This window comes from Mobula birostris, chromosome 13 (genome assembly GCF_030028105.1).
Source record: "Mobula birostris isolate sMobBir1 chromosome 13, sMobBir1.hap1, whole genome shotgun sequence".
Lineage (NCBI taxonomy): Eukaryota > Metazoa > Chordata > Chondrichthyes > Myliobatiformes > Myliobatidae > Mobula > Mobula birostris.
In genome coordinates, this window is record NC_092382.1 from 40080591 (window position 1) to 40101006 (window position 20416).

Genomic DNA, 20416 nt, shown 5'->3' on the forward strand with positions numbered 1-20416 from the left:
AACCCACCAACACAGGGAGACCGAGAGATGAACAACAGGGGAGGGTTTAAAAGGACTGTCGTAGAACAGAGTCCAGCCGGCCTGAGTTGACTCTCGACTATACACTAAGTGTGTTATAAATTCACTAAGTATCTGAGACAGGGTTTAAAATAGAACTGATTTATTTGTCTCAGATCCATAATATTAAACTCCAGTCCCATTAAAGGTGAATGTGCAGCAGAAGAAACTCCTCCCATGCCCAGTGACCAGGGTGCAGAACTGGGTGTGGTGAGCAGCAGCAATAATTGCAGAATTCAGCACCGACAGTCATCGCTGAAATTGCATTCAGCAACGGTAATGGACGAATATCCAGCATGCAGCTTATTGATAATTTCTCCCCAGTGTGAACCCGATAGTGTCATGAGGTTAGTTGTCTGAGTGAATCCCTTCCCACATTCTCATCAGGTGAATGGCCTCTCTCCATTGTCAACTCGCTGATGCACATTCAGTTGATTTGGCTGAGAATCTCTTCCCACTGTTTGAGCAGATGATCGGCCTCCCCCAGTATGAACTGACTGGTGTGCCAGTAGGGTGGATGACCGAGTGAATCCCTTCCCACAGGCTGAGCAGGTGAACGGCTTCTTCCCAGTGTGAACTCGCTGGTGTGCCAGCAGTTCGGATGACCGAATGAAACCTTTTCCACAGTCTGAGCAAGTGAACGACTTCTCCCCAGTGTGAACTCTCTGGTGTCTCAGTAGGTTGGATGACTGAGTGAATCTCTTCCCACAGACTGAGCAGGTGAACGGCCTCTCACCAGTGTGAACTGACTGGTGTGTCAGTAGGTGAGATGACAAAGTGAATCCTTTCCCACAGACTGAGCAGCTGAATGGCCTCTCCCCAGTGTGAATTCGCTGGTGTCTCCGAAGGTCGGATGATCGATGGAATTCCTTCCCACAGACTGAGCAGCTGAACGGCCTCTCCCCTGTGTGAATTCGCTGGTGCATCTGTAAGTGGTATAATCGATTGAATCCTTTGCCACAGTCCGAACAGGTGAACAGCCTCTCCCCACTGTGAACTAGCTTGTGTCTCTGCAGGTATGATGATTGAGTAAATCCCTTCCCACATTCTGAGCAGGTGAACGGCTTCTCCCCAGTGTGAATTCTCTGATGTTCCTTCAGATGAGATGATCGAGTGAATCCCTTCCCACAGTCTGAGCAGGTAAACGGCCTCTCCCCTGTGTGAACTGACATGTGTGCTTTTAGGTTAGATAACCGAGTGAATCCCTTCCCACACAACAAACAGATGAATGGTCTCTTCCCAGTGTGAATTCTCTGATGTGCCTTCAGCTGAAAGGACCCAGTGAATCCCTTCCCACAGTCTGAGCAGGTGAACGACCTCTTTCCAGTGTGAACTGACTGGTGTCTCTGTCGGCTGGAAGAGTGAGTGAATCTCTTCCCACAGACTGAACAGGTGAACAGCTTCTCCCCAGTGTGAATTGACTGGTGTTTCAGTAGGTGGGATGACTGAGTGAATTCTTCCCACAGTCTGAGCAGGTGAACGAATTCTTGGTGTGAACTCTCTGATGTACCTTCAGTTGAGATGATCGAGTGAATATCTTCCCACAGTCTGAGCAGGTGAAAGGCCTCTCCCCGGTGTGAACTGACTTGTGTGCTTTTAGGTTAGATAACTGAGTGAATCCCTTCCCACACAACAAACAGATGAATACCCTCTCCCCAGTGTGAAGTCTCTGATGTGCTTTCAGCTGAAAGAACGAAGTGAATCCCTTCCCACAGTGTGAGCAGGTGAACTGTCTCTCCCCAGTGTGAACTCTCTGATGTTCCTTCATTTGAGATGATCGAGTGAATCCCTTCCCACAGCCTGAGCAGGCGAATGGCCACATTCCATTGTGAAGTGACTGGTATCTCTGTAGGCTGGAAGAGTAAGTGAATCTCTTCCCACAGTCTGAGCAGGTGAGTGGCCTCTCCCCAGTGTGAACTCGCTGATGTGCCATTAGGTCAGATGAGCTGCCCCACAAATTGAGCAGAGTGACTGGACTCTCCTTACTGGTGTGTCCATAAGTGGGATGACCAAGTGAATCCCTTCCCACACACAGAACAGGTGAATGGCCTTGTCCCAGTGTGAACTCGCTGATGTACCTTCAGTTGAGATGACCAAGTGAATCTGTCCCCACAGTCGGAGCAGATGAACCCTGTGTAAAATGACGAGTATGCCAGTAGGTCAGATGACCGAGCGTGTCCCTTCCCAGTCTAAACAAGAAGGATCGACAAATAAATCCCTCCTCACAGTCTGAGCAGGAAGGACGAATGCATGAATACAACGTTCCACTTTTTAAATATCTGGGCAGACACAGCAAAACTGGTGTGTTGTGTTCGAGATTTCCGTAGACAAATTGCTTGTCGTTTTTAACCTGAAAAAAAAAAATTACAAAGTCCGTCAATGGGTGAAGGATAACATTTCAGATGCGATCACTTTAATTGCCAAAGTGTGATCTGACAACACACTGTTACAGTGAGGGTCAACCGAAGTTGGAGAGAAAAATTATCTTCTAACTGGACATAGTGCTGGTATCTGGAATGGACATCAAATTCTCTGATGCTTTTCCTGTCTCTATAAGAATGGGTGCAGAGGAGGTATCAGGGGTAAGTTTTTTTTTTTTTTTTTTAACGCAGAGTGGTGAGTGCATGGAATGGGCTACCGGTGATATTGGTGGAGGTGTATACTATCGGATATTTTAAGAGACTCCTGGGCAGGTATATGGAGCTCAGAAAATTAGACGGCTATGGGTAACCCCAGGTAATTTCTCAGGTAAGAACATGGTCGGCACAGCCTTATGGGCCGAGGGGCCTGTTTGTGCTGTAGGATACTTTTCTATGTTTCTGCCGTCTCCAATCTGTGACCTGGCTCAGTTTGACTCTCTCCATTGGTATTATTCCCTGCCCCCACTAAGATGCATGGGTGTCTGGCCCCACGGTAACTGAAACACTCTCACACAAATAGCCTTTGTTAATCTACAGCTGGGATTTTCTTTTATATACTGTTCATTTAAAATGCCACATATTAAAGCCATGTAAAGATTACCTGCTGAGATGAATGGTTGGTCCGCATAGCTGTTAAAAGGAAATAGAATAAATATTTCTATTATTTCAGGTTCTTGTCACAGAATTTGTCCCGTCTAGTTTGTGCTGAACTATTTAAACTGTCCACTCCCAGACCCCTACCGTCCAGGTACCTATACATACCCTTAACATTGAAATCGAGCTTGCATGCACCACATGATCTGGCTGCTCATTCCACACCCGCACGACCGTCTGTGTGATGAAGCTTCCCCTCACATTCCCCTCAAGTTCCCCTCAATGTTTTACCTTTCATTCTTAACCCATAGTCTCTGTTTGTAGTCCCATCCCATCTCTGTGGTAAAAGCCAGCTTGCACTTACCTCATCTATAACCCTCATAATTTTGGTACACCTCTATCAAATCTCCCCTCAATCTTTTACGTCTGAGGAATAAAGTCCAGTTCAATCTCTCCTTATAACTCAAGTCCTCCAGACCTGGCAAAATCCTTGCAAATCTTTTTCTGAACTCTTTCAACCTCTTTTACATCTTTCCTGTAGGTTCGTGACCAAAACTGCACACGATACTCCAAATTAGGCCTCAACAATGTCTTGTACAACGTCAACATAACATCCATCTCCTTTACTCAGTATTCTGGTTTATGAAGGCCAATGTGCCAAAATCTTTCTGTCCGTCCCTATCAAACTGTGACACTACTTTGAGTGAATTATAGACATGTATTACCAGATCTCTGTCTTCAACAACACTCCTCAGTGCCCTATCAGTCACTGAGTTAGACTTACACTGGTAGGTCCTAGCAATGTGCAAAACCTCGAACTTGTCTGCATTAAATTCCATCTTCCATTTCTCAGGCCATTTTCCCAGTTGGTCCAGATCACACTGCAAGCCATGATAGTCATCCTCACTGCCCACTACACCCCCAATCTTGGTGTCATCCACAAGTGTGCTGATCTAGTTAACCATGTTATCACCCAGATATCTGACATAGATGACAAACAGCAACAGATCCAGCACTGATCCCTATTGCACACCACTAGTCACAGGCCTCCAGTCAGACAGGCAAGCATCGACTTCTCCCAAAAACTGTGACTCATCCAATTTACTATCTCATTTTGAATGCTGAGTGACTGAACCTTCTTGACCTCCCGTATGAGACTTTGTCAAGTGCCTTGCTGAAGTCCTTGTAGACAACATCAGCTGACTTGCCTTCTTCCACTTTCCTGATAACATCCTCGTGAGACTCGATGTTTGATTAGACATGACTACCATGCACAAGCCCATGCTGCCAACTTAATCAGTCCACATCTATCTAAATACTTATGTAGGGTTATTAACTGTAATGTTAACAATTAAGGCTGACAAAATGGCGTCTCTGTAGCGTTGTGATGAAATAGCTTCTTTGTAATGTTACCTAGTGATGTAATGGGTCACTGCAACTGAAATGCTTGCGTTATAACTGCAGATAAGGGGGATACTAACCAATGGAGTGCTTGTTATATTATCTTGTATGTGTGAGCTGAGCTAGTTTGTGGTCTTTTCGGGAGGCGAGCAAAGAGGACGGATGTATGCACAGCGGCCGGCATCCCAGGACGGCGGCTATCGGGGTTCGGCGTTTCAGATGGTGGCCGGAGGCTCGGATGGTCATTGTGGATGGAACCGGTGGTGTGAGCTCCACTGCATTAAAATGTTTTGGGCACAAAACTGATAAATGTACACATTTGGTGCCTTTATTTTATCTGTTTCTACTAACCCACCACTAAGAAATAACTATAGAATCCAATCATTTACTCGCACATTGTGCATTGTTTGATATTTTGTGTTGTTGGCTTGTACTGGGGTGCATCACTCCGTATCCACACCAAAGCAAAATCCTTGTGAATTTTCTCTGAACTCTTTCAACTGCTTTTACATCTTCCTGTTGGTTGGTGACCAAAACTGCACCCAATACTACAAATTAGGCCTCACCAGTGTTTTGTACAATGTCAACATAAATCCATCTCCTGTACTTAGTACTTTGGTTTATGAAGGCCAATGTGCCAAAATCTTTCTTCCCATCTCTATCTACCTGTGATACCACTTTGAGTGAAATATAGACCTGTATTCCCAGACGTAAACATGAGGAATTCTGCAGATGCTGGAAATTCAAGCAACACACATCAAAGTTACTGGGTAACGCAGCAGGCCAGGGAGCATCTCTAGGAAGAGATAGAGTCGACGTTTCGGGCCGAGACCCTTCGTCAGGTCTGTATTCCCAGATCCCTTCCTTCAACAACACTCCTCAGTGCCCTACCAATCACTGTGTAAGACCTACACTAGTAGGTCCTACCAAAGTTCAACAACTCGCACTAGTGTGCATTAAATTCCATTTTCCATTTCTCAAGCCATTTTTCCAGCTGGTCCAGTTCGCACTGCAAGTTAAGATAGTCTTCTCGCAGTCCGCTAAACCCCCATTCTTGGTTTCATCCACAAATTTGCTGATCCAGTTAACCATGTTATCAACCAGATTACTGACATAGATGACAAACAACAACAGATACAGCACTGATCCCTATGTCACATCACTAGTCACAGGCCTCCAGTCAGAGAGGCAACCATCTGCAACCACACTCCAGCTTCTCACAAATTCAGTGTCTCACCCAATTTAATATCTCATCTTGAATGCTGAATGACTGAACCTTCTTGACCCACCTTCCATATGAGACTTTGCCAAGTGCCTTGCTAAAGTCCATGTAGAAAACATCAACTGCCTTGCCTTCGTCCACTTTCCTGATAATTTCCTTGAGAACCTCTATAAAGTTGGTTAGACATGACCTACCATGCACAAAGACATGTTGCCTATCCTTAATCAGTCCACATCTATCCAAATACTTACATATCCGGTTCCTGCTCATATGTTCCAATAACTTTCCAACTACTGATGTCAAGCTCACCGATGTACTATTTCGTAGTTTATTTTTAGAACGTTTCTTGAACAACGGAACAACATTGGCTATCCTCCAATCCTCCAGTCCCTCGCCTGTCACTAAGTTTGATTTAAACATCTGTGCTTGGTCTCCATAAATTTCTGCACTTGTCTTCTGCAGGGTCCCAGGGAACAACTTGTCAGGCTCTGGGGATTTATCCACGCTGATTTGCCTTAAGACAGCAAACACCTCCACCTCTGTAATCTGTACAGGGTCCATGAAGTTGATGCTGCTTTGCCTCACTTCTATAGACTCTGTAACCGTCTCCTGAGTAAATACAGGTGCAAAAGTAATATTTAAAATATCTCCCATCTCTCTTGCCTCCTCGTATAGATTACCATTTTGATCTTCCAGAGTGGGTATATTTCTGTAATGACCTTCTCCATATTTCTATTACAGAGAAGCTGCCCAAAACTTGATTGGAAGGGGAAACTTGTACGAATACAATGGAGCAGCAATGGCTGGAGTTTCTGGGAACAATGCGGGAAGTGAGTGATAGATACATCCCAAAGGGGTGAAAGATTTGGAAAGGCAGAAGGACACAGCTGTGGCTAAAATGAGAAGCCAAAGCCAACATAAAAGCTAAAGAGAGGGCAAATAAAAGAGCAAAAAACATTTGGAAGCTTTTCGGAACCAATGGAAGACAACTAAAAATGTCGGATGAGCTCAAGCTCAGAATTATGATATTGTAGTCATTAATGTGCCTTGGTTGCACCCAACAGACTGAGGCATTTTCTCATAGTCCAGTCTGTAAAGTCCGTGTTCCGGTTCATGGTCTGGTCTATGGTTCCTTGTTCCGGGGTTTCCGGTTTTCCCCAGTTCCTGCTGTGGGCACATGATTCTCATTTTGGGAGTGAGACATAAATACCTCTGCAAAACAGGAATTCCCTGCTGGACTGTTCTGTTCCCCTCCTTGACTTTCCCTCCTCGCCTGACTCTCTGCCTGGATACCTCACCTGACTCTCTGCTTGGATAACTCGCCTGACTCTCTGCCTGCTTACCAAGCCTGGATACCTCGCCTGTATCGCTGAAGTATTACTGCCGGAACAAGACCAGAGCCTTGTTAAGTCAAGATAAGGCACTTTATTTCGTTGTGTGGAAATGTTTCTCTGTGTCCACGCCTTCGCTAGGTGGGTCCGGCTGTTTGCTGCCAATTTGTGTGGGAATCTGTTTCAGTGTTCAGTGTTCTGTGTATGAGTTCCGGCCCTGCGTCCTGTTCCCAAGGAGGGGTCCCGACTATGTGTTACGTGTATGAGTCCCAGCCCTTCATCCTGTTCCCAAGGAGGGATCCCGGCTCTGTGTTCCATGCTCTCGTCTCCCCTAGTCCAAGGCTCCATGCTCCCATCTCTTTTAGTCCAAGGCTCCATGCTCCTGAATGTCCTCGTCCAGTGCGTGCCTAGTCCAGTCCTATCCGAGTCCTGTCCATGTGCCTTTACCTGTCCTTGTGTCTCGCCCTACCCAGGAGTTCCTCACCCAAGCCATGTCCAGTCCTGTAGCCTCGTTTTGTCTTCGCCTAGTTCTGGAGTCCGAGCCTGAGTCAAATCCCAGGTTCTGGGTCCTTGCTCGGTCTCTGGCTCGGAGTTGATACCCAAGCCTCGAAGTACCCTAGCCTCAAGAGCAAGACCCCAGCCTCAAGCCTCAAGACCAAGACTCCAGCCTCAAGCCACAAGACCCTAAGCCTGTCTCCAGGTTCAAGCCTCAAGACCTCAAGCCTGTCTCCAAGCCTCAAGCCTCAAGTCCCCAAGCCTGTATCCAAGCCTCAAGCCTCAAGTCCCCAAGCCTGTCTCCAAGCCTCAGGTCTCAAGACCCCAGCCTCCAGTCCTGCAGTCATGTCATGTCCATGCCTGGTTCTGGGGCCCGAGCTCGAGGCAGGACCCAGGTTCTGGGTCCTTGTACAGTCTCTGGCTCGGGGTCCAAACCCAAGTCTGCATTCTTGTCCCTGCTCCTTGTCTGTATCCTGTCACGTCCCTACTCTAGTCAAGTGCTGTTCCTTGTACTTCAACGTCTGTGCCTTGCATTTGGGTCTGTTCCCAACTATGACACATTTAGAGGAACAAAATATCCGGGGCCTCAATATCTCTTGAAAACCAATGTTCCCTGCACCAGTTACCTTTCAACTTTTATTTTGGCAGACACATACAAACTTGACACCCTCAGAATTTCAGTTCTGAAGGCCTCCCACTTACCAAGTACTCCTTTGCCAGAAAACAGCCTGTCCCAATCCACACTTGTCAGATGCTTTCTGATACCATCAAATTGACCTTTTTCCAATTTAGAATCTCACCCCGTGGTCCAGAGCTCTCCTTTTCCATATTTATTTGTAATCTCATTGCATTATGCACATTTGGATAGCGGTAACAGGATCGATCCGAGTTGGCAGGGATTTATGAAGGGGAAATTATGCTTCACTAATCTTCTGGAATTTTCTGACGATGTAACTGTGAAAATGGACACGGGAGAGCCAGTGGACGTAAAGTACCTGGACTTTCAGAAAGCCTTTGATAAGGTCCCACATAGGGGATTAGTGGGCAAAATTAGATCACATGGTTTTGGGTGTAGACTACTGACATGGATAGAAAATTAGTTGGCTAACAGGAAACAAAGAGTAGGGATTAACAGGTCCCTTTCAGAATGGCAGGCGGTGACTAGTGGGGTACTGCAAGTCTTGGTGCTGGGACCGCAGCTATTTACAATATATATTAATGATTTAGATGAAGGGATTAAAAGTAACATTAGCAAATTTGCAGATAACACAAATCTGGGTGGCAGTGTGGAATGTGCGGGGGAGGTTATGATAGGTTAAGTGAGTGGGCAGATGTAAGGCAGATGCAGTTTAATATGGATAAATGTGAGGTTATCCACTTTGGTAGCAAGAACAGGAAGGCAGATTACTATCTGAATGGTGCCAAGTTAGAAAAAGGGGAAGCATAACGAGATCTAGGTGTCCTTGTTCATCAGTCACTGAAAGTAAGTATGCAGATACAGCTTACTGTGAAAAAAGCTAATGGCATCTTGGCCTTCATAACGAGGGGAGTTGAGTGTAGGAGCGAAGAGATCCTCTTGTTGTTGTACAGCGCCCTGGTGAGACCACACCTGGAGTACTGTGTACAGTTTCGGTCTCCGAATTTGAGGAAGGACATTCTTGTTACTGAGGGACTGCAGCGTAGGTTATCAAGTGTAATTCCCTGGATGGCGGGACTTTCATATGTTGAAAGATTGGATCGACTGGGCTTGTATACACTGGAATGTAGAAGGATAAGAGGGGATCTGATTGAAACATGTAAGATTATTAAGGGATTTGGACACGCTGGAGGCAGGAAGCATGTTCCCGATGTTGCGGGAGTCCAGAACCAAATGGCACAGTTTGAGAATAAGGAGTAGACAATTTAGAACGGAGTTGAGGAAAACTTTTTTTCACCCAGAGATCTGTGGATCTGTGGAATGCTCTGCCTCAGAAAGCAGTGGAGGCCAATTCTCTGGATGCTTTCAAGAAAGAGTTAGATGGAGCTGTTAATGATAGCGGAGTCAAGGGATTTGGCGAGAAGGCAGGGGCGGGGTACTGATTGTGGATGATCAGCCATGATCACGGTGAATGGCAGTGCTGGCTCGAAGGGCCGAATGGCCTACTCCTGCACCTATTGTCTATTGATGCTTACCAAAAGCTCCAACACATCCTCTTTCTTAATATCTACATGCTCAAGCTTTTCAGTCTGCTGCAAGTCATCACTACAATCACAAAGATCCTTTTCCATAGTGAATACTGAAGGTATTCATAAAGTACCTTTGCTATTTCTTCCGGTTCCATACATACTTTCCCACTGTCACAGTTGATAGGTCCTATTCTTTCATGTCTTGTCCTCTTGCTCTTCACATACTTGTAGAGTGCCTTACGGTTTTCTTTAATCCTGCCCACTAAGGCCTTCTCATGGCCCCTTCTGGCTCTCCTAATTTCCTTCTTAAGATCCTTCCTGTTAGCCTTATAATCTTCTAGATCCCTAACATTACGTAGGTCTCTGAAGCTTTTGTCAGCTTTTCTTTCCTTCTTGACTAGATTTATTACAGCCTTTGTACACCACGGTTCCTGTACCCTAACATAACTCCCCTGTCTCATTGGAGCGTACCTGTGCAGAATTCCACACAACTACTGTATTCCCTGAACATTTGCCACATTTCTTCCGCACTTTTCCCTGAGAACATCTGTTCCCAATTTAAGCTTCCAATTTCCTGCCTGATAGCCTCACAATTCTCCTTACTCCAATTAAACGCTTTTATAACTTGTCTGTTCCTATCTCTCTCCAATGCTATTGTAAAGGAGATAGAATTATGATCACTATCTCCAAAATGCTCTCTCACTGAGAGATCTGACACCTGACCAGGTTCATTTCTCAATACCAAATCAAGTACAGCCTCTCCTCTTGTAGGCTTTTCTACATATTTTGTCACGAAACCTTCCTGGATACACCTAACAAACTCAACCCTATCTAAACCTCTAGCTCTAGGGAGATGCCAATGGATATTCGGAAAATTATACTCTCCCATCACGACAACTCTGTTATTATTACACCTTTCCAAGATCTGCTTCCCTATCTGCTCCTCGATATCCCTGTTACTATTGGGCGGTTTATAAAAAACACCCAGTCAAGTTATTGACCTCTTCCTGTTCCTAACCTCCACCAACAGAGACTCCGTAGACAATCCCTCTTTTACCAACTTCTCCACCTTTTCTGCAGCCGTGTCACTATCTCTGATCAACAGTCCCACGTCCCCACCTCTTTTGCCTCCTTCCCTGTCCTTTCTGAAACATCTAAAACCCGGCACTTGAAGTAACCATTCCTGTCCCTGAGCCATCCAAGTCTCTGTAATGGTCACCACGTCATATTTCCAAGTACTGATCCACGCGCTAAGCTCATCCGTTTTGTTCACAATTCTCCTTGCGTTAAAATAGATACATCTCAAACCATCGGTCTGAGCACGTCCCTTCTCTATCACCTGCCTATCCTCCCTCACACACTGTCTCCAAGCTTTCTCCATTTGTGAGCCAACCGCCTCTTCCCCAGTCTCTTCAGTTCGGTCTCGCCCCCCCCCAACAATTCTAGTTTAAACTCTCCTCAGTATCCTTAGCAAACCTCCCCTCCAGGATATTGGACCACTGGAATTAAAGTGCAACCCATTCTTTTTGTACAGGTCACAGCTGCCCCAAAAGAGGTCCCAATGATCCAGAAATCTGAAACCCTGCCCCCTGCTCCAATCCCTCAGCCAGGATTTATCCTCCACCTCATTCTATACCCATACTCCCCGTACTCCACTTAAACGCTTTTCTAACTTGTCTGTTCCTATCTCTGCTAATGTTGAGAGATAGGAACATGTCATCTAATCCAGGCAATATCCTGGTAAACCTCTTCTGCACCCTCTCCAAAGCCTCAAGATGCTTCCCAGAATGGGTCAACCAGAACTGTATGATATACTCCAGATGTGGTCTAACTAGAATTTTATAAATTTGCAACACAACTTCCTGACTTCTGAACTCAATGCCTCGAATAATAAAATTAAGCATGCGTAGTAAATAATAAAGTCAATATGTGTAGTCACTTCCAGGGAACAATGAACTGGGGCTCCAAGATCCCCGTGCTCATCGACACTCCAAAGGGTCTTGCATTTTTTTCAAACTACCGAGGTCCCAAGATGATCATCACTACTCAGATCTCACTGAGTTGTGTGGAATGGGCTGCCGGCGGCGGTGGTGGAGGCGGAAACGATAGGGTCCTTTAAGAGACTCCTGGATGGCTGCATGGAGCTGAGGAAAATAGGGCTATGTGTAAAGTCTAGGTACTTCTAAGATAGGAACATGATTGGCACAGCTTTGTGGGCCGAAGGGCCTGTATTGTGCTGTATGTTTTTCTATGTTTCTATGTATCCACGTTTTCTCAGGTCCTGTTGAATTTATTGCCAAGTGCACAAGTACGGGAAGGTACAGGTACAGAGAAACACTGACTTGCAACAGCATCACAGACACGTGCATTCAGATAACACACGGAACATCAATTATAAAATTCTCTGTCAGCAACAATATAAAAATATCGATTTTGTGTCATTAACGATACATAATTCTACATTATTTGTCGATAACAGACTTGGATATGTTGAATCTGCCCTCTCAGCTAAATTGATGACCGTTTGGGAACAATTGGCCTCAAACACCGATGGTTACAACACCCGCTGGGAAATCCTGCAGGCTGAAGAAGGGGCCCGTTATTCCTCTTCTTTAAACACACAGATAACAGGAACAGGAGCAGGCCACTCGGCCCCTCCAACCGGTCCTGTCATTGAATATTAGATAGGCCAGGAAATTACAGACCAGTGAGTCTTACTTCAGTAGTTGGTAAGTTGATGGAACCGATCCTGAGAAGTAGGACTTAGAACATTTGGAAAGGCATGGTATGATTAGGAATAGTCAGCATGGTTTTGTGAAAGGCAGGTCGTGCCTTAGAGCCTGATTGATTTTTTTTTTTGAGGATGTGACTAAACACATTGATGAAGGTAAAGAAGTAGATATAGTGTAAATGGATTTCAGCAAGGCATCAGATAAGGTACCCCATGCGAGTCTTATTGAGAAAGTAAGGAGGCATGGAATCCAAGAGGATATTGTTTTGTGGATTCAGAACTAGCTTTCCCACAGAAGGCAAAGAGTGGTTGCAAACGTGTCATATTCTGCATGGAGGTCCGTGACCAGTTGTGTGCCTCATCAATCTGTTCTGGGTCCCAGCTCTTCGTGATATTTATAAATGACCTGGATGAGGACGTGGAGGCCCGGACGCACATCGGGATTTGACGTCACTAGTCCGGTATTTTACGTCATAAACGCGCTGCCCGGCCCGCGCTCAGACGGGTTTAATGGTTTGTACTACTGTACTCAATTTAGCTCAGTCCCTCCGCCGCTGTCAACAGAGTATTTACGAGCTACGTTATTCCCAGTGATGCAAATAGAAGTCAATCACTTCTTTACCCCTAATAGCGGAGGTGGGCCAGTCGAGAGGGCATTACCACCACTGACGATGTCTCCCGCTTCGGCTCCAAAATCCCCCTTAAAGCGGAACAAAACACAGAGCAAATGTCACGGTATTTGATTTATTTCAATTTCCCCTGAGAGAAATTGGGGGCGTTTGTGATGAGTCTCTGTGGCCGGAGAATGATGTATAGCTGAGAGGTAGGAGGAGACCACTCCGCCCGTTGGATTGATGCCAGTTTCCCGGGGAGGGAGGATTCCCAGCAGAGGGGGTGGGGTGGATTTTATTGAAAGGATAACGGTGATGTGAGAGGGAGCGGACAGGATGTTTCTCACGGTGGGAACAGGAGGGGCTCGTTTGTGGAAATGTCTGAGGCCACGGTGGTGGCGAGCAGAGGGATTCACCACATTGGGGGCAAACACCGGCAGACTGTTGAGCTGGAGATGGGGTCAATGGTCCAGACAAATTGAGGATAGGTGTGGTGTTGGGGGGGGGGGCAAGAATGGACCAGTCCGGGGTCTTATTAGATAAATCTCTCTGAACTTCCACACTGCCAAGAGTCTTACCATTAATACTATATTCTGCCATCATATTTCACCTACCAAAATGAAGTACCTCACACTTCTCTGGGTTGAACGCCATCTGCCACTTCTCAGCCCAGTTTTGCAACCTATCGATGACCCACTGTAAACTCTGATAGCCCTCCACACTATCCACAACATCCCCAACCTTTGTGTCAACAGCAAATTTACCGGCTCTAGGCTCTAGGCTCCGGCGTCTCCGGTTCAGAGGCCGGTTTTAGCTTTGCAACGGAGCCCGAGCTGTGGGATCGGTTACTTGCGGTTCCCGGAGCTGGGTGGTGGTTTGGGGTGAAGGGGATCTGCCTGTGTGTGGGTAGAAGTTATGGGTGGATTTCTGGGTGTTAGGTAAGTTGGGGGAAGGGCGTGGGACTGTAGACTTTGGTGGGGAGAATGTGAGATGATTGGTAGTTCCATCACCTAGGGAAAATTAAGTTGTAAACTAGGGAGGATCTAGTCCATTGGATCAGACGGGATATGTGTCCTTTCAGGAACCAACAATTCACTTTTCACCTTAATTACTGTCGCATCTTGTTATTAACATTGTGTTTGTTACAGAGCCCCAGAATCTCAGGTCTCGAAACAGCTGTAACCGTCATGGGCTGCGACTGCAGATTAGGAAGTGGGGTAGGGTATAAGTGACCTCTGCATTAGAGCTGGACAGGGGTTTGAACAGCGTCCTGTGAGATGTAAATGTCCTCACAGTGGGTTCGGATCTGGCGGAATATCTGGAGTTGGCAAAGTGAACGTGAGCAGGGTAGTGTCATGGTCCGGTCCAAGAAGTCTGCATTCCGGTTCACGGTCCGGTCTTCCAATTCCTTATTCTGGGTTTCCCTGTGTTCTCTTGTTCCTTTGGGTGCCTTAATTGAGGCACCTGATTCCCGTTTTGGGCTGGCACATAAATACCTCTCAAACCAAGTTTCCCTGCTGGGCTGTTCCCTTCCCCTTCCTTCTGCAGCCTCGCCTGCATGCCTGTCAAGTTCAACTGCCGGAGTGAGACAGGAGCCTCGCCACGCCAAGATAAGAAACTATCTACCGTTGAGTTTGGAACTATCTCTTTGTGTCCCCGTTTTCAGTGTCCATGTCAAAGAAGAGTCCTAGCCCTAGGTCCTGTTCCTAAGGAGGGATCCTGACACTGTGTAAGACCTTGGCCCTAAGTCCTGTTTCCAAGGAGGGGTCCCGGCTCTGTGTTCTGTGTTCCTGTGTTCCACGTCCCAGGTGCCATGTTCCAGTCCTGTCCAAGTCAAGGCTTTGTGTTCTCGTCCAGTCCAGGAGTCTCTCGTCCAGTCCAGGAGTACCTCAGCAGTTCCCTGGGCAAGTGGCCTCGGCCGTCATCCTGGCCTCGCGTCCTAGAAAGCATCCCGGCCCTACGTCCTAGAAAGAGTCCCGGCCTTGCGCTCCAAGGAGGAGTCCCGGCTCTGCACCCAATAAGCCGAATCCAAGAACCGAGCCAAACCTAGTCCAAGATCCACGTCCTTCCCTGGAGTACCTCGGCCTGCCCAAAAATACCTCGTCCAGTACACATCCAAGGCTCTGAGTGTCCAGTCCACATCCAAGGCTCTGAGCGTTCAGTTTAAGACTAAGGCTCTGTGTTCCTGTGTTCCAAGATCAATTCCAGACGTCGTGTTCCAACCCTGTCCAAATCTGAGGTTCGTGTCCTCATCTAGTTCCGCTTCCTCGCCCCACCCAGGAGTTCCTCGCCCAGCCCGCTGCTGTGGTAACTCGTCCTGTGCTGGAGTACCACGTCCTGTCCTGTAGCCACGTCCTGTCATTTCCAAGATCCTAGTCCCGAGTCATAGCCTGGACCCGGGTTCCGGTTCTGAGTCAAGACCCAGATTCCATGTCCTTGTCCATGCTCTGGTTTCGGAGTTCCGTGTTCCTATGCCAGGCTCCTCGTTCTTATTTTCCCATCCGGGTCCCATGTTTCTAGTCCACGTCCTAGCCCAGGGCCCGAATCCTAGTCTCGTCCAGCGCCTGTGTCAATGTCCAGCGTCGTTTCTTCCTGACTCACCTTGCTATCTCGATTAACCTAGTCCTGTTACTTCATTGTTTGTGTCTTGCATTTATCTCCGCTTCCGCCATCAACGCCCCCCCTTTTAACAGGTAGGGAATAAGAAGAGAGTGTTTTAACTGGGAAAACATAGTCACCAGTACTGGAACTCTTTAGCAGATCATTTCAGTTGTTTATTTTATGATCTTGCAGATACTGACTGAAGAAAGAGGGCTGTTCAGGAAGAGCGTGAGCCCGGAAGTCACCCGGGTGTGAGTAAGTCAGACAGGGAGAGCGTCTGTGTTGTGGTTTCCTATGCAATGGTGATAAGCCATTTTCTCAAGTGAGGAGTTCGTTGCTTAAGTTAAAGATCAGGAGCTCCAGGGTTGTGACCTCGGGATTTCTACCCGTGCCAGGTGACAGCGAGGCCAGGAGTAGGAAGATTATACAGTTTAATACATGGCAAAGGAGTTCGTTTGGGAGGGAGGGCATAAGATGATTCGATCATTGGGCTCTCTTCCAGGAAAGGTGGGACCGGTACAGAATATATCCACGTACTTGGCCTCCACCGCAGTAGACTCGCTACTCTCTGGCTCAATAAAAATCATCCTTACCTCCGCTCTAAAAAGTCACTCCTCAATTTTGCGGGTGTGCCTGCTAGTTCTGGATACCCCACCATAAGAGACATCCACCCTGTTTAGTCCTTTCAACATTTGGTGGGTTTCAATAAGATTCTCCACGCGTTGCTATAAATTCCAGTGACTACAAGTGCATAGCTGCCAAACGCTGCTTAAATGTTAACACCGCCATTGCAGGAATCATCCTCGTCAACCCTCTCCAATGACAACACATCCTTTCTAATATATTCGGCCCAAAACTGTTGACATTACTCCAAGTGCGGCCTGCCTAGTGTCTTATAAAGGCTCAGTTTTAACTCCTTGCTTTTATATTCTATTCCCCTTGAAATAAATGCCAACATTGCATTTGCCTTCGTTACTCGACCTGGAAATTAATGTTTTGGGAGTCCTGCACGACGACTTCTAAGTCCGTCTGCTACTCTACTGTTTGAACATATTCCTCCATGTATCGAAGCCTTGAACAGAATCAAAGACTTTGCTTCTACATGGCATTGATTAGATCAGCTCGATACACCTACAATAAACAGTTTCAAAGAGAATACAACATAAATTCATTTGAAATGACAAGTTTTGGAAACGGAACTCGTGTTGGCTAAACAGCTTTTCACACGCTTGCTTTGAAATTGTAACCGCTGGTTCCAGAAGAGTTTTTAATCTTGACATAAACTGTGGAAAATCTCACACGTACAGACGGAAAACTGCAGGATCACTAACACCGCCACCACCAGAGGAGCGTTACAATGGATCTGATGACTTCTTATTCACTGATCCGAAACACAGATAACGTGCTGATCGGAAATAAAGATCAGAAGCTGAATTAGTCTCACCTCAATTCACCAAGAATGTTCTGTCTCCGTCTGGATATATTTTTCTTCCAATTTCTTACCAGAAAACCAAGCGAAGGATATTTAGTAGCTGTGGGGGAGGGGCCGGTGTTGCTGTTCTGTGAGACTGACAGCGCGATTTCTCTGTTTGCCAACTGCTCCCTATCCGCAGGGCGGATTCCGTCACGCAGACATTCCTCGGAGCAGGGAGCGGCTTCTCTGCTGAAACCAAACAAACTAGTTCTACATTCCACTTCAACTGTGCACAAAACTCGTTTAATATTGTATTTAAGCATTTCTGTTACAGAAAAAAAAATGATCTCCCTATGATATAGAAAAGAAAGTTCCCCAATGTCTACAATCTGAATGACTACTTGTTACAACTGCTAGCAGACTTTGTGAGATTCCAGTACTTAATTTTACTTCAAACTCCCATATTTGCAGTTTAAATATCATTGTTAGGATTTAATTAAATAAATCGATCAGCGGCATTCTCCACTGCGACGTCTCGATCAGTAAAACAGTAAAATGTCACGGTCCCTCTGGTATTCTGAGTCCCCTTCAGCTCTTCTGTTGTAGTTGTCATCGGGTCCTACTGTGTGTGTGTGTGTGTGTGTGAGAGAGAGAGAGAGAGAGAGAGTGGGGTGGGGGGAGAGGGAGAGGGAGAAATAGGAGAAGGGATCCTGCTCTGGCCCGTGGGACATTTTAGATATCACTATCCGTGCGCGAGTTTCTTTTAACGCAGTTGGTCAACAATTAATTGGCTGAAGGTGTCAGAGCTCCCTTCTCCCCTTGTATTCCCTCCCGCTCCCGACAAAAGCCGAACCCCGCTGTACACGCTCACGGATTTGCAGAATCGGAGACAACATTTGCAGTACCTCTGATGTTGAAACCGGAGGGAGTTCAGTGCGGTCCCGGATGAGAAATGCGCCGACCCTGCGCCGGAATTCAGTCTGCGCTGCTGCTCCCGACCCTATTCGGTTATAGAGTGTCCGTCGCTCATTACAGACAGACAGGTCCGGATGAGCCGTGGTTAATGAGGCAGTCCGCAGTTCTGGTCCCACACCTCCTCCCCAGCCTGGTACAGGTCGGTCAGCGGGAGGAGAGAGGACTAAGACAAATGCAGCAAACACAGACGGAATTACAGAGGCTGTATGAATGTTCCCTCGCGTTCCCAAATAGTTTCTGTCTGGATTTCCGTGTAGATCTCACTTTTCCTCCTTATTCTTCTGACGCAACCAGCGGGGCGAAGCTTCTCCGTTTTATTCAGCCAGTCCCAGGCTGTGAATTTGATCCAGCCGGGTTGAGGGCTCCACCCTGTGTATGAACGGGGCTGTCCGGCTCAGGGCGAGTTTCAGCTCAAACACTTTGATCAAATAAGCTACACCTACTTCGGGATCAAATTATTTAAGACGTAACAGATCGGGAGGGGTTAATATAAGAGGGGCAGCGTTACCAGTACGAGAAAATGTCATGGCAGTGCTCCGCCAGGACAGACTGTAGAACTTCACTAGTGAGGCGTTGTAAGACCATAAGACCATAAGACAAAGGAGCAGAAGTCGGCCATTCGTTCCATCGAGTCTGCTTCGCCATTTTGTCATGAGCTGATCCATTCTCCCATTTGGTCCCACTCCTCCGCCTTCTCACCATAACCTTTGATGCCCTGGCTACTCAGATACCTATCAATCTCTGCCTTAAATACACCCAATGACTTGGCCTCCACTGCCGCCCGTGGCAACAAATTCCATAGATTCACCACCCTCTGGTTAAAAGAATTTCTTCGCATTTCTGTTCTGAATGGGCGCCCTTCAATCTTTAAGTCATGCCCTCTCGTACTAGACTCCCCCATCATGGGAAACAACTTTGCCACATCCACTCTGTCCATGCCTTTCAACATTTGAAATGTTTCTATGAGGTCTCCCCTCATTCTTCTAAACTCCAAGGAATACAGTCCAAGAACGGACAAACGTTCCTCATTTGTTAACCCTCTCATTCCCGGAATCATTCTAGTGAATCTTCTCTGTACCCTCTCCAACGTCAGCACATCCTTTCTTAAATAAGGAGACCAAAATTGCCCACAGTACTCCAAGTGAGGTCTCACCAGCGCCTTATAGAGCCTCAACATCACATCCCTGCTGCTATACTCTATTCCTCTAGAAATGAATGCCAACATTCCATTCGCCTTCTTCACCACCGACTCAACCTAGAAGTTATGTGTGGAACTCAGTAATAAGAAAGGTGGTCATGTTAACAGGGCTCTAATACAAACGTCCCAACAGTCTTAGGGATTTAGAGGAACACATTTGTAAGATTGCAGACTTTTGCAAGAAACTTAAATTTGTTATAGTAGGTGATTTTAACTTCCAAATAATTACTGGGAATCCCATACTGTAAATGGACTAGGTGGGATAGAGTTTGTCAAACGCGTCGAAGAACGTTTCCTTCATCAGTACACAGAGGTTCCAATAAGCGAGCGTGCGATATTGAATCTGCTATTAAAGAATGAGGCAGCGCAGGGGACAGAAGATTGTGTATAGGAACACTCTGCAGCCAGTGACAATGATGCCCATAATTTCAAAGTAAGTATGTAAAACGTTAGATCCGACAGGTGGCTTGAGATTCTAAATTGAAAAAAAAAAACAATTTTGATGGTATCGGAAAGGATCTGGCAGGTATGGATTGCGACAGGTGGCTTTCTGGCAAAAATATAATTGGAAGCTGTGAGACCTTCGAAAACGACATGTTTACACTACAAACATGCAAGTGCAGATCAGAATAAAAGGTAAGGATAACATGTGCAGGAACCCTGATTTTCAAGAGATATTGAGGCGCAGGTTAAAAGAAGAAAGCAGATAATGGCAAGTAGGATCACATGCGGTCCTTATGTAGTGCAAGAGAAAGTACAAGTGCAAGAGAAAGCTCAAGAAAGAAATCCGGGAGGCTGCAAGAAGGCAGAAGTTCCTCTAGTAGATAAGATGAAGGAGAATCACTGAGGAATCGACAGGCATGTTCAGAGCAAACGGATCGCAAGGGATAAAATTGGACCTCTGGAAGACCAGAGTGATAATCCATCTGTGGAGCCAAAAGAGTTGTCGAACACCTAAAATGAATTATTTGCATCTGCATTTCATCGGGGCACGGAAGCAGAGCCTATGGAAGCGAGGCAAAGCGGTATCAATTTCATGAACCATGAACAGATTACAGAGGAGGAAGCGTTTGCCACCTTGAGGCAAATCAGAAAGGATAAATCTCCAGGATCAAACAAGATGTTTCCTCGGACCCTGCGGAAGGCAAGTGCAGAAATTGATGGGGCCCTTGCGGAGATATTCAAAACATCCTTAACGAC

General features: G+C 46.4%; 1 protein-coding gene across 1 annotated transcript; it reads right to left on the reverse strand.

Annotated features, from left to right (window-relative positions):
- Nucleotides 1-324: 324 nt before the first annotated feature.
- LOC140206737 (uncharacterized) lies at nucleotides 325-18232 on the reverse strand. The gene is made up of 5 exons (XM_072274933.1): nucleotides 17949-18232; nucleotides 17074-17292; nucleotides 3079-3107; nucleotides 1568-2407; nucleotides 325-1319 (listed from the first exon to the last, which is right to left on the reverse strand). The coding sequence occupies exons 4-5, from the start codon at nucleotides 1988-1990 to the stop codon at nucleotides 441-443; spliced, it is 1302 nt and encodes a 433-aa protein (XP_072131034.1). The 5' UTR covers nucleotides 1991-2407; nucleotides 3079-3107; nucleotides 17074-17292; nucleotides 17949-18232; the 3' UTR covers nucleotides 325-440.
- Between the last annotated feature and the right edge of the window lie 2184 nt (nucleotides 18233-20416).

Bases quoted from the DNA above. Each gene is read 5' to 3' on its own strand.
- LOC140206737 (XM_072274933.1), bottom strand. From the start codon at position 1,990: ATGGCACATCAGCGAGTTCACACTGGGGAGAGGCCACTCACCTGCTCA. The intron at 1,320-1,567 runs GTACATCAGAGA...TTTCAGCTGAAG, and splicing joins CTCGATCATCTCAACTGAAG to GCACATCAGAGAATTCACAC.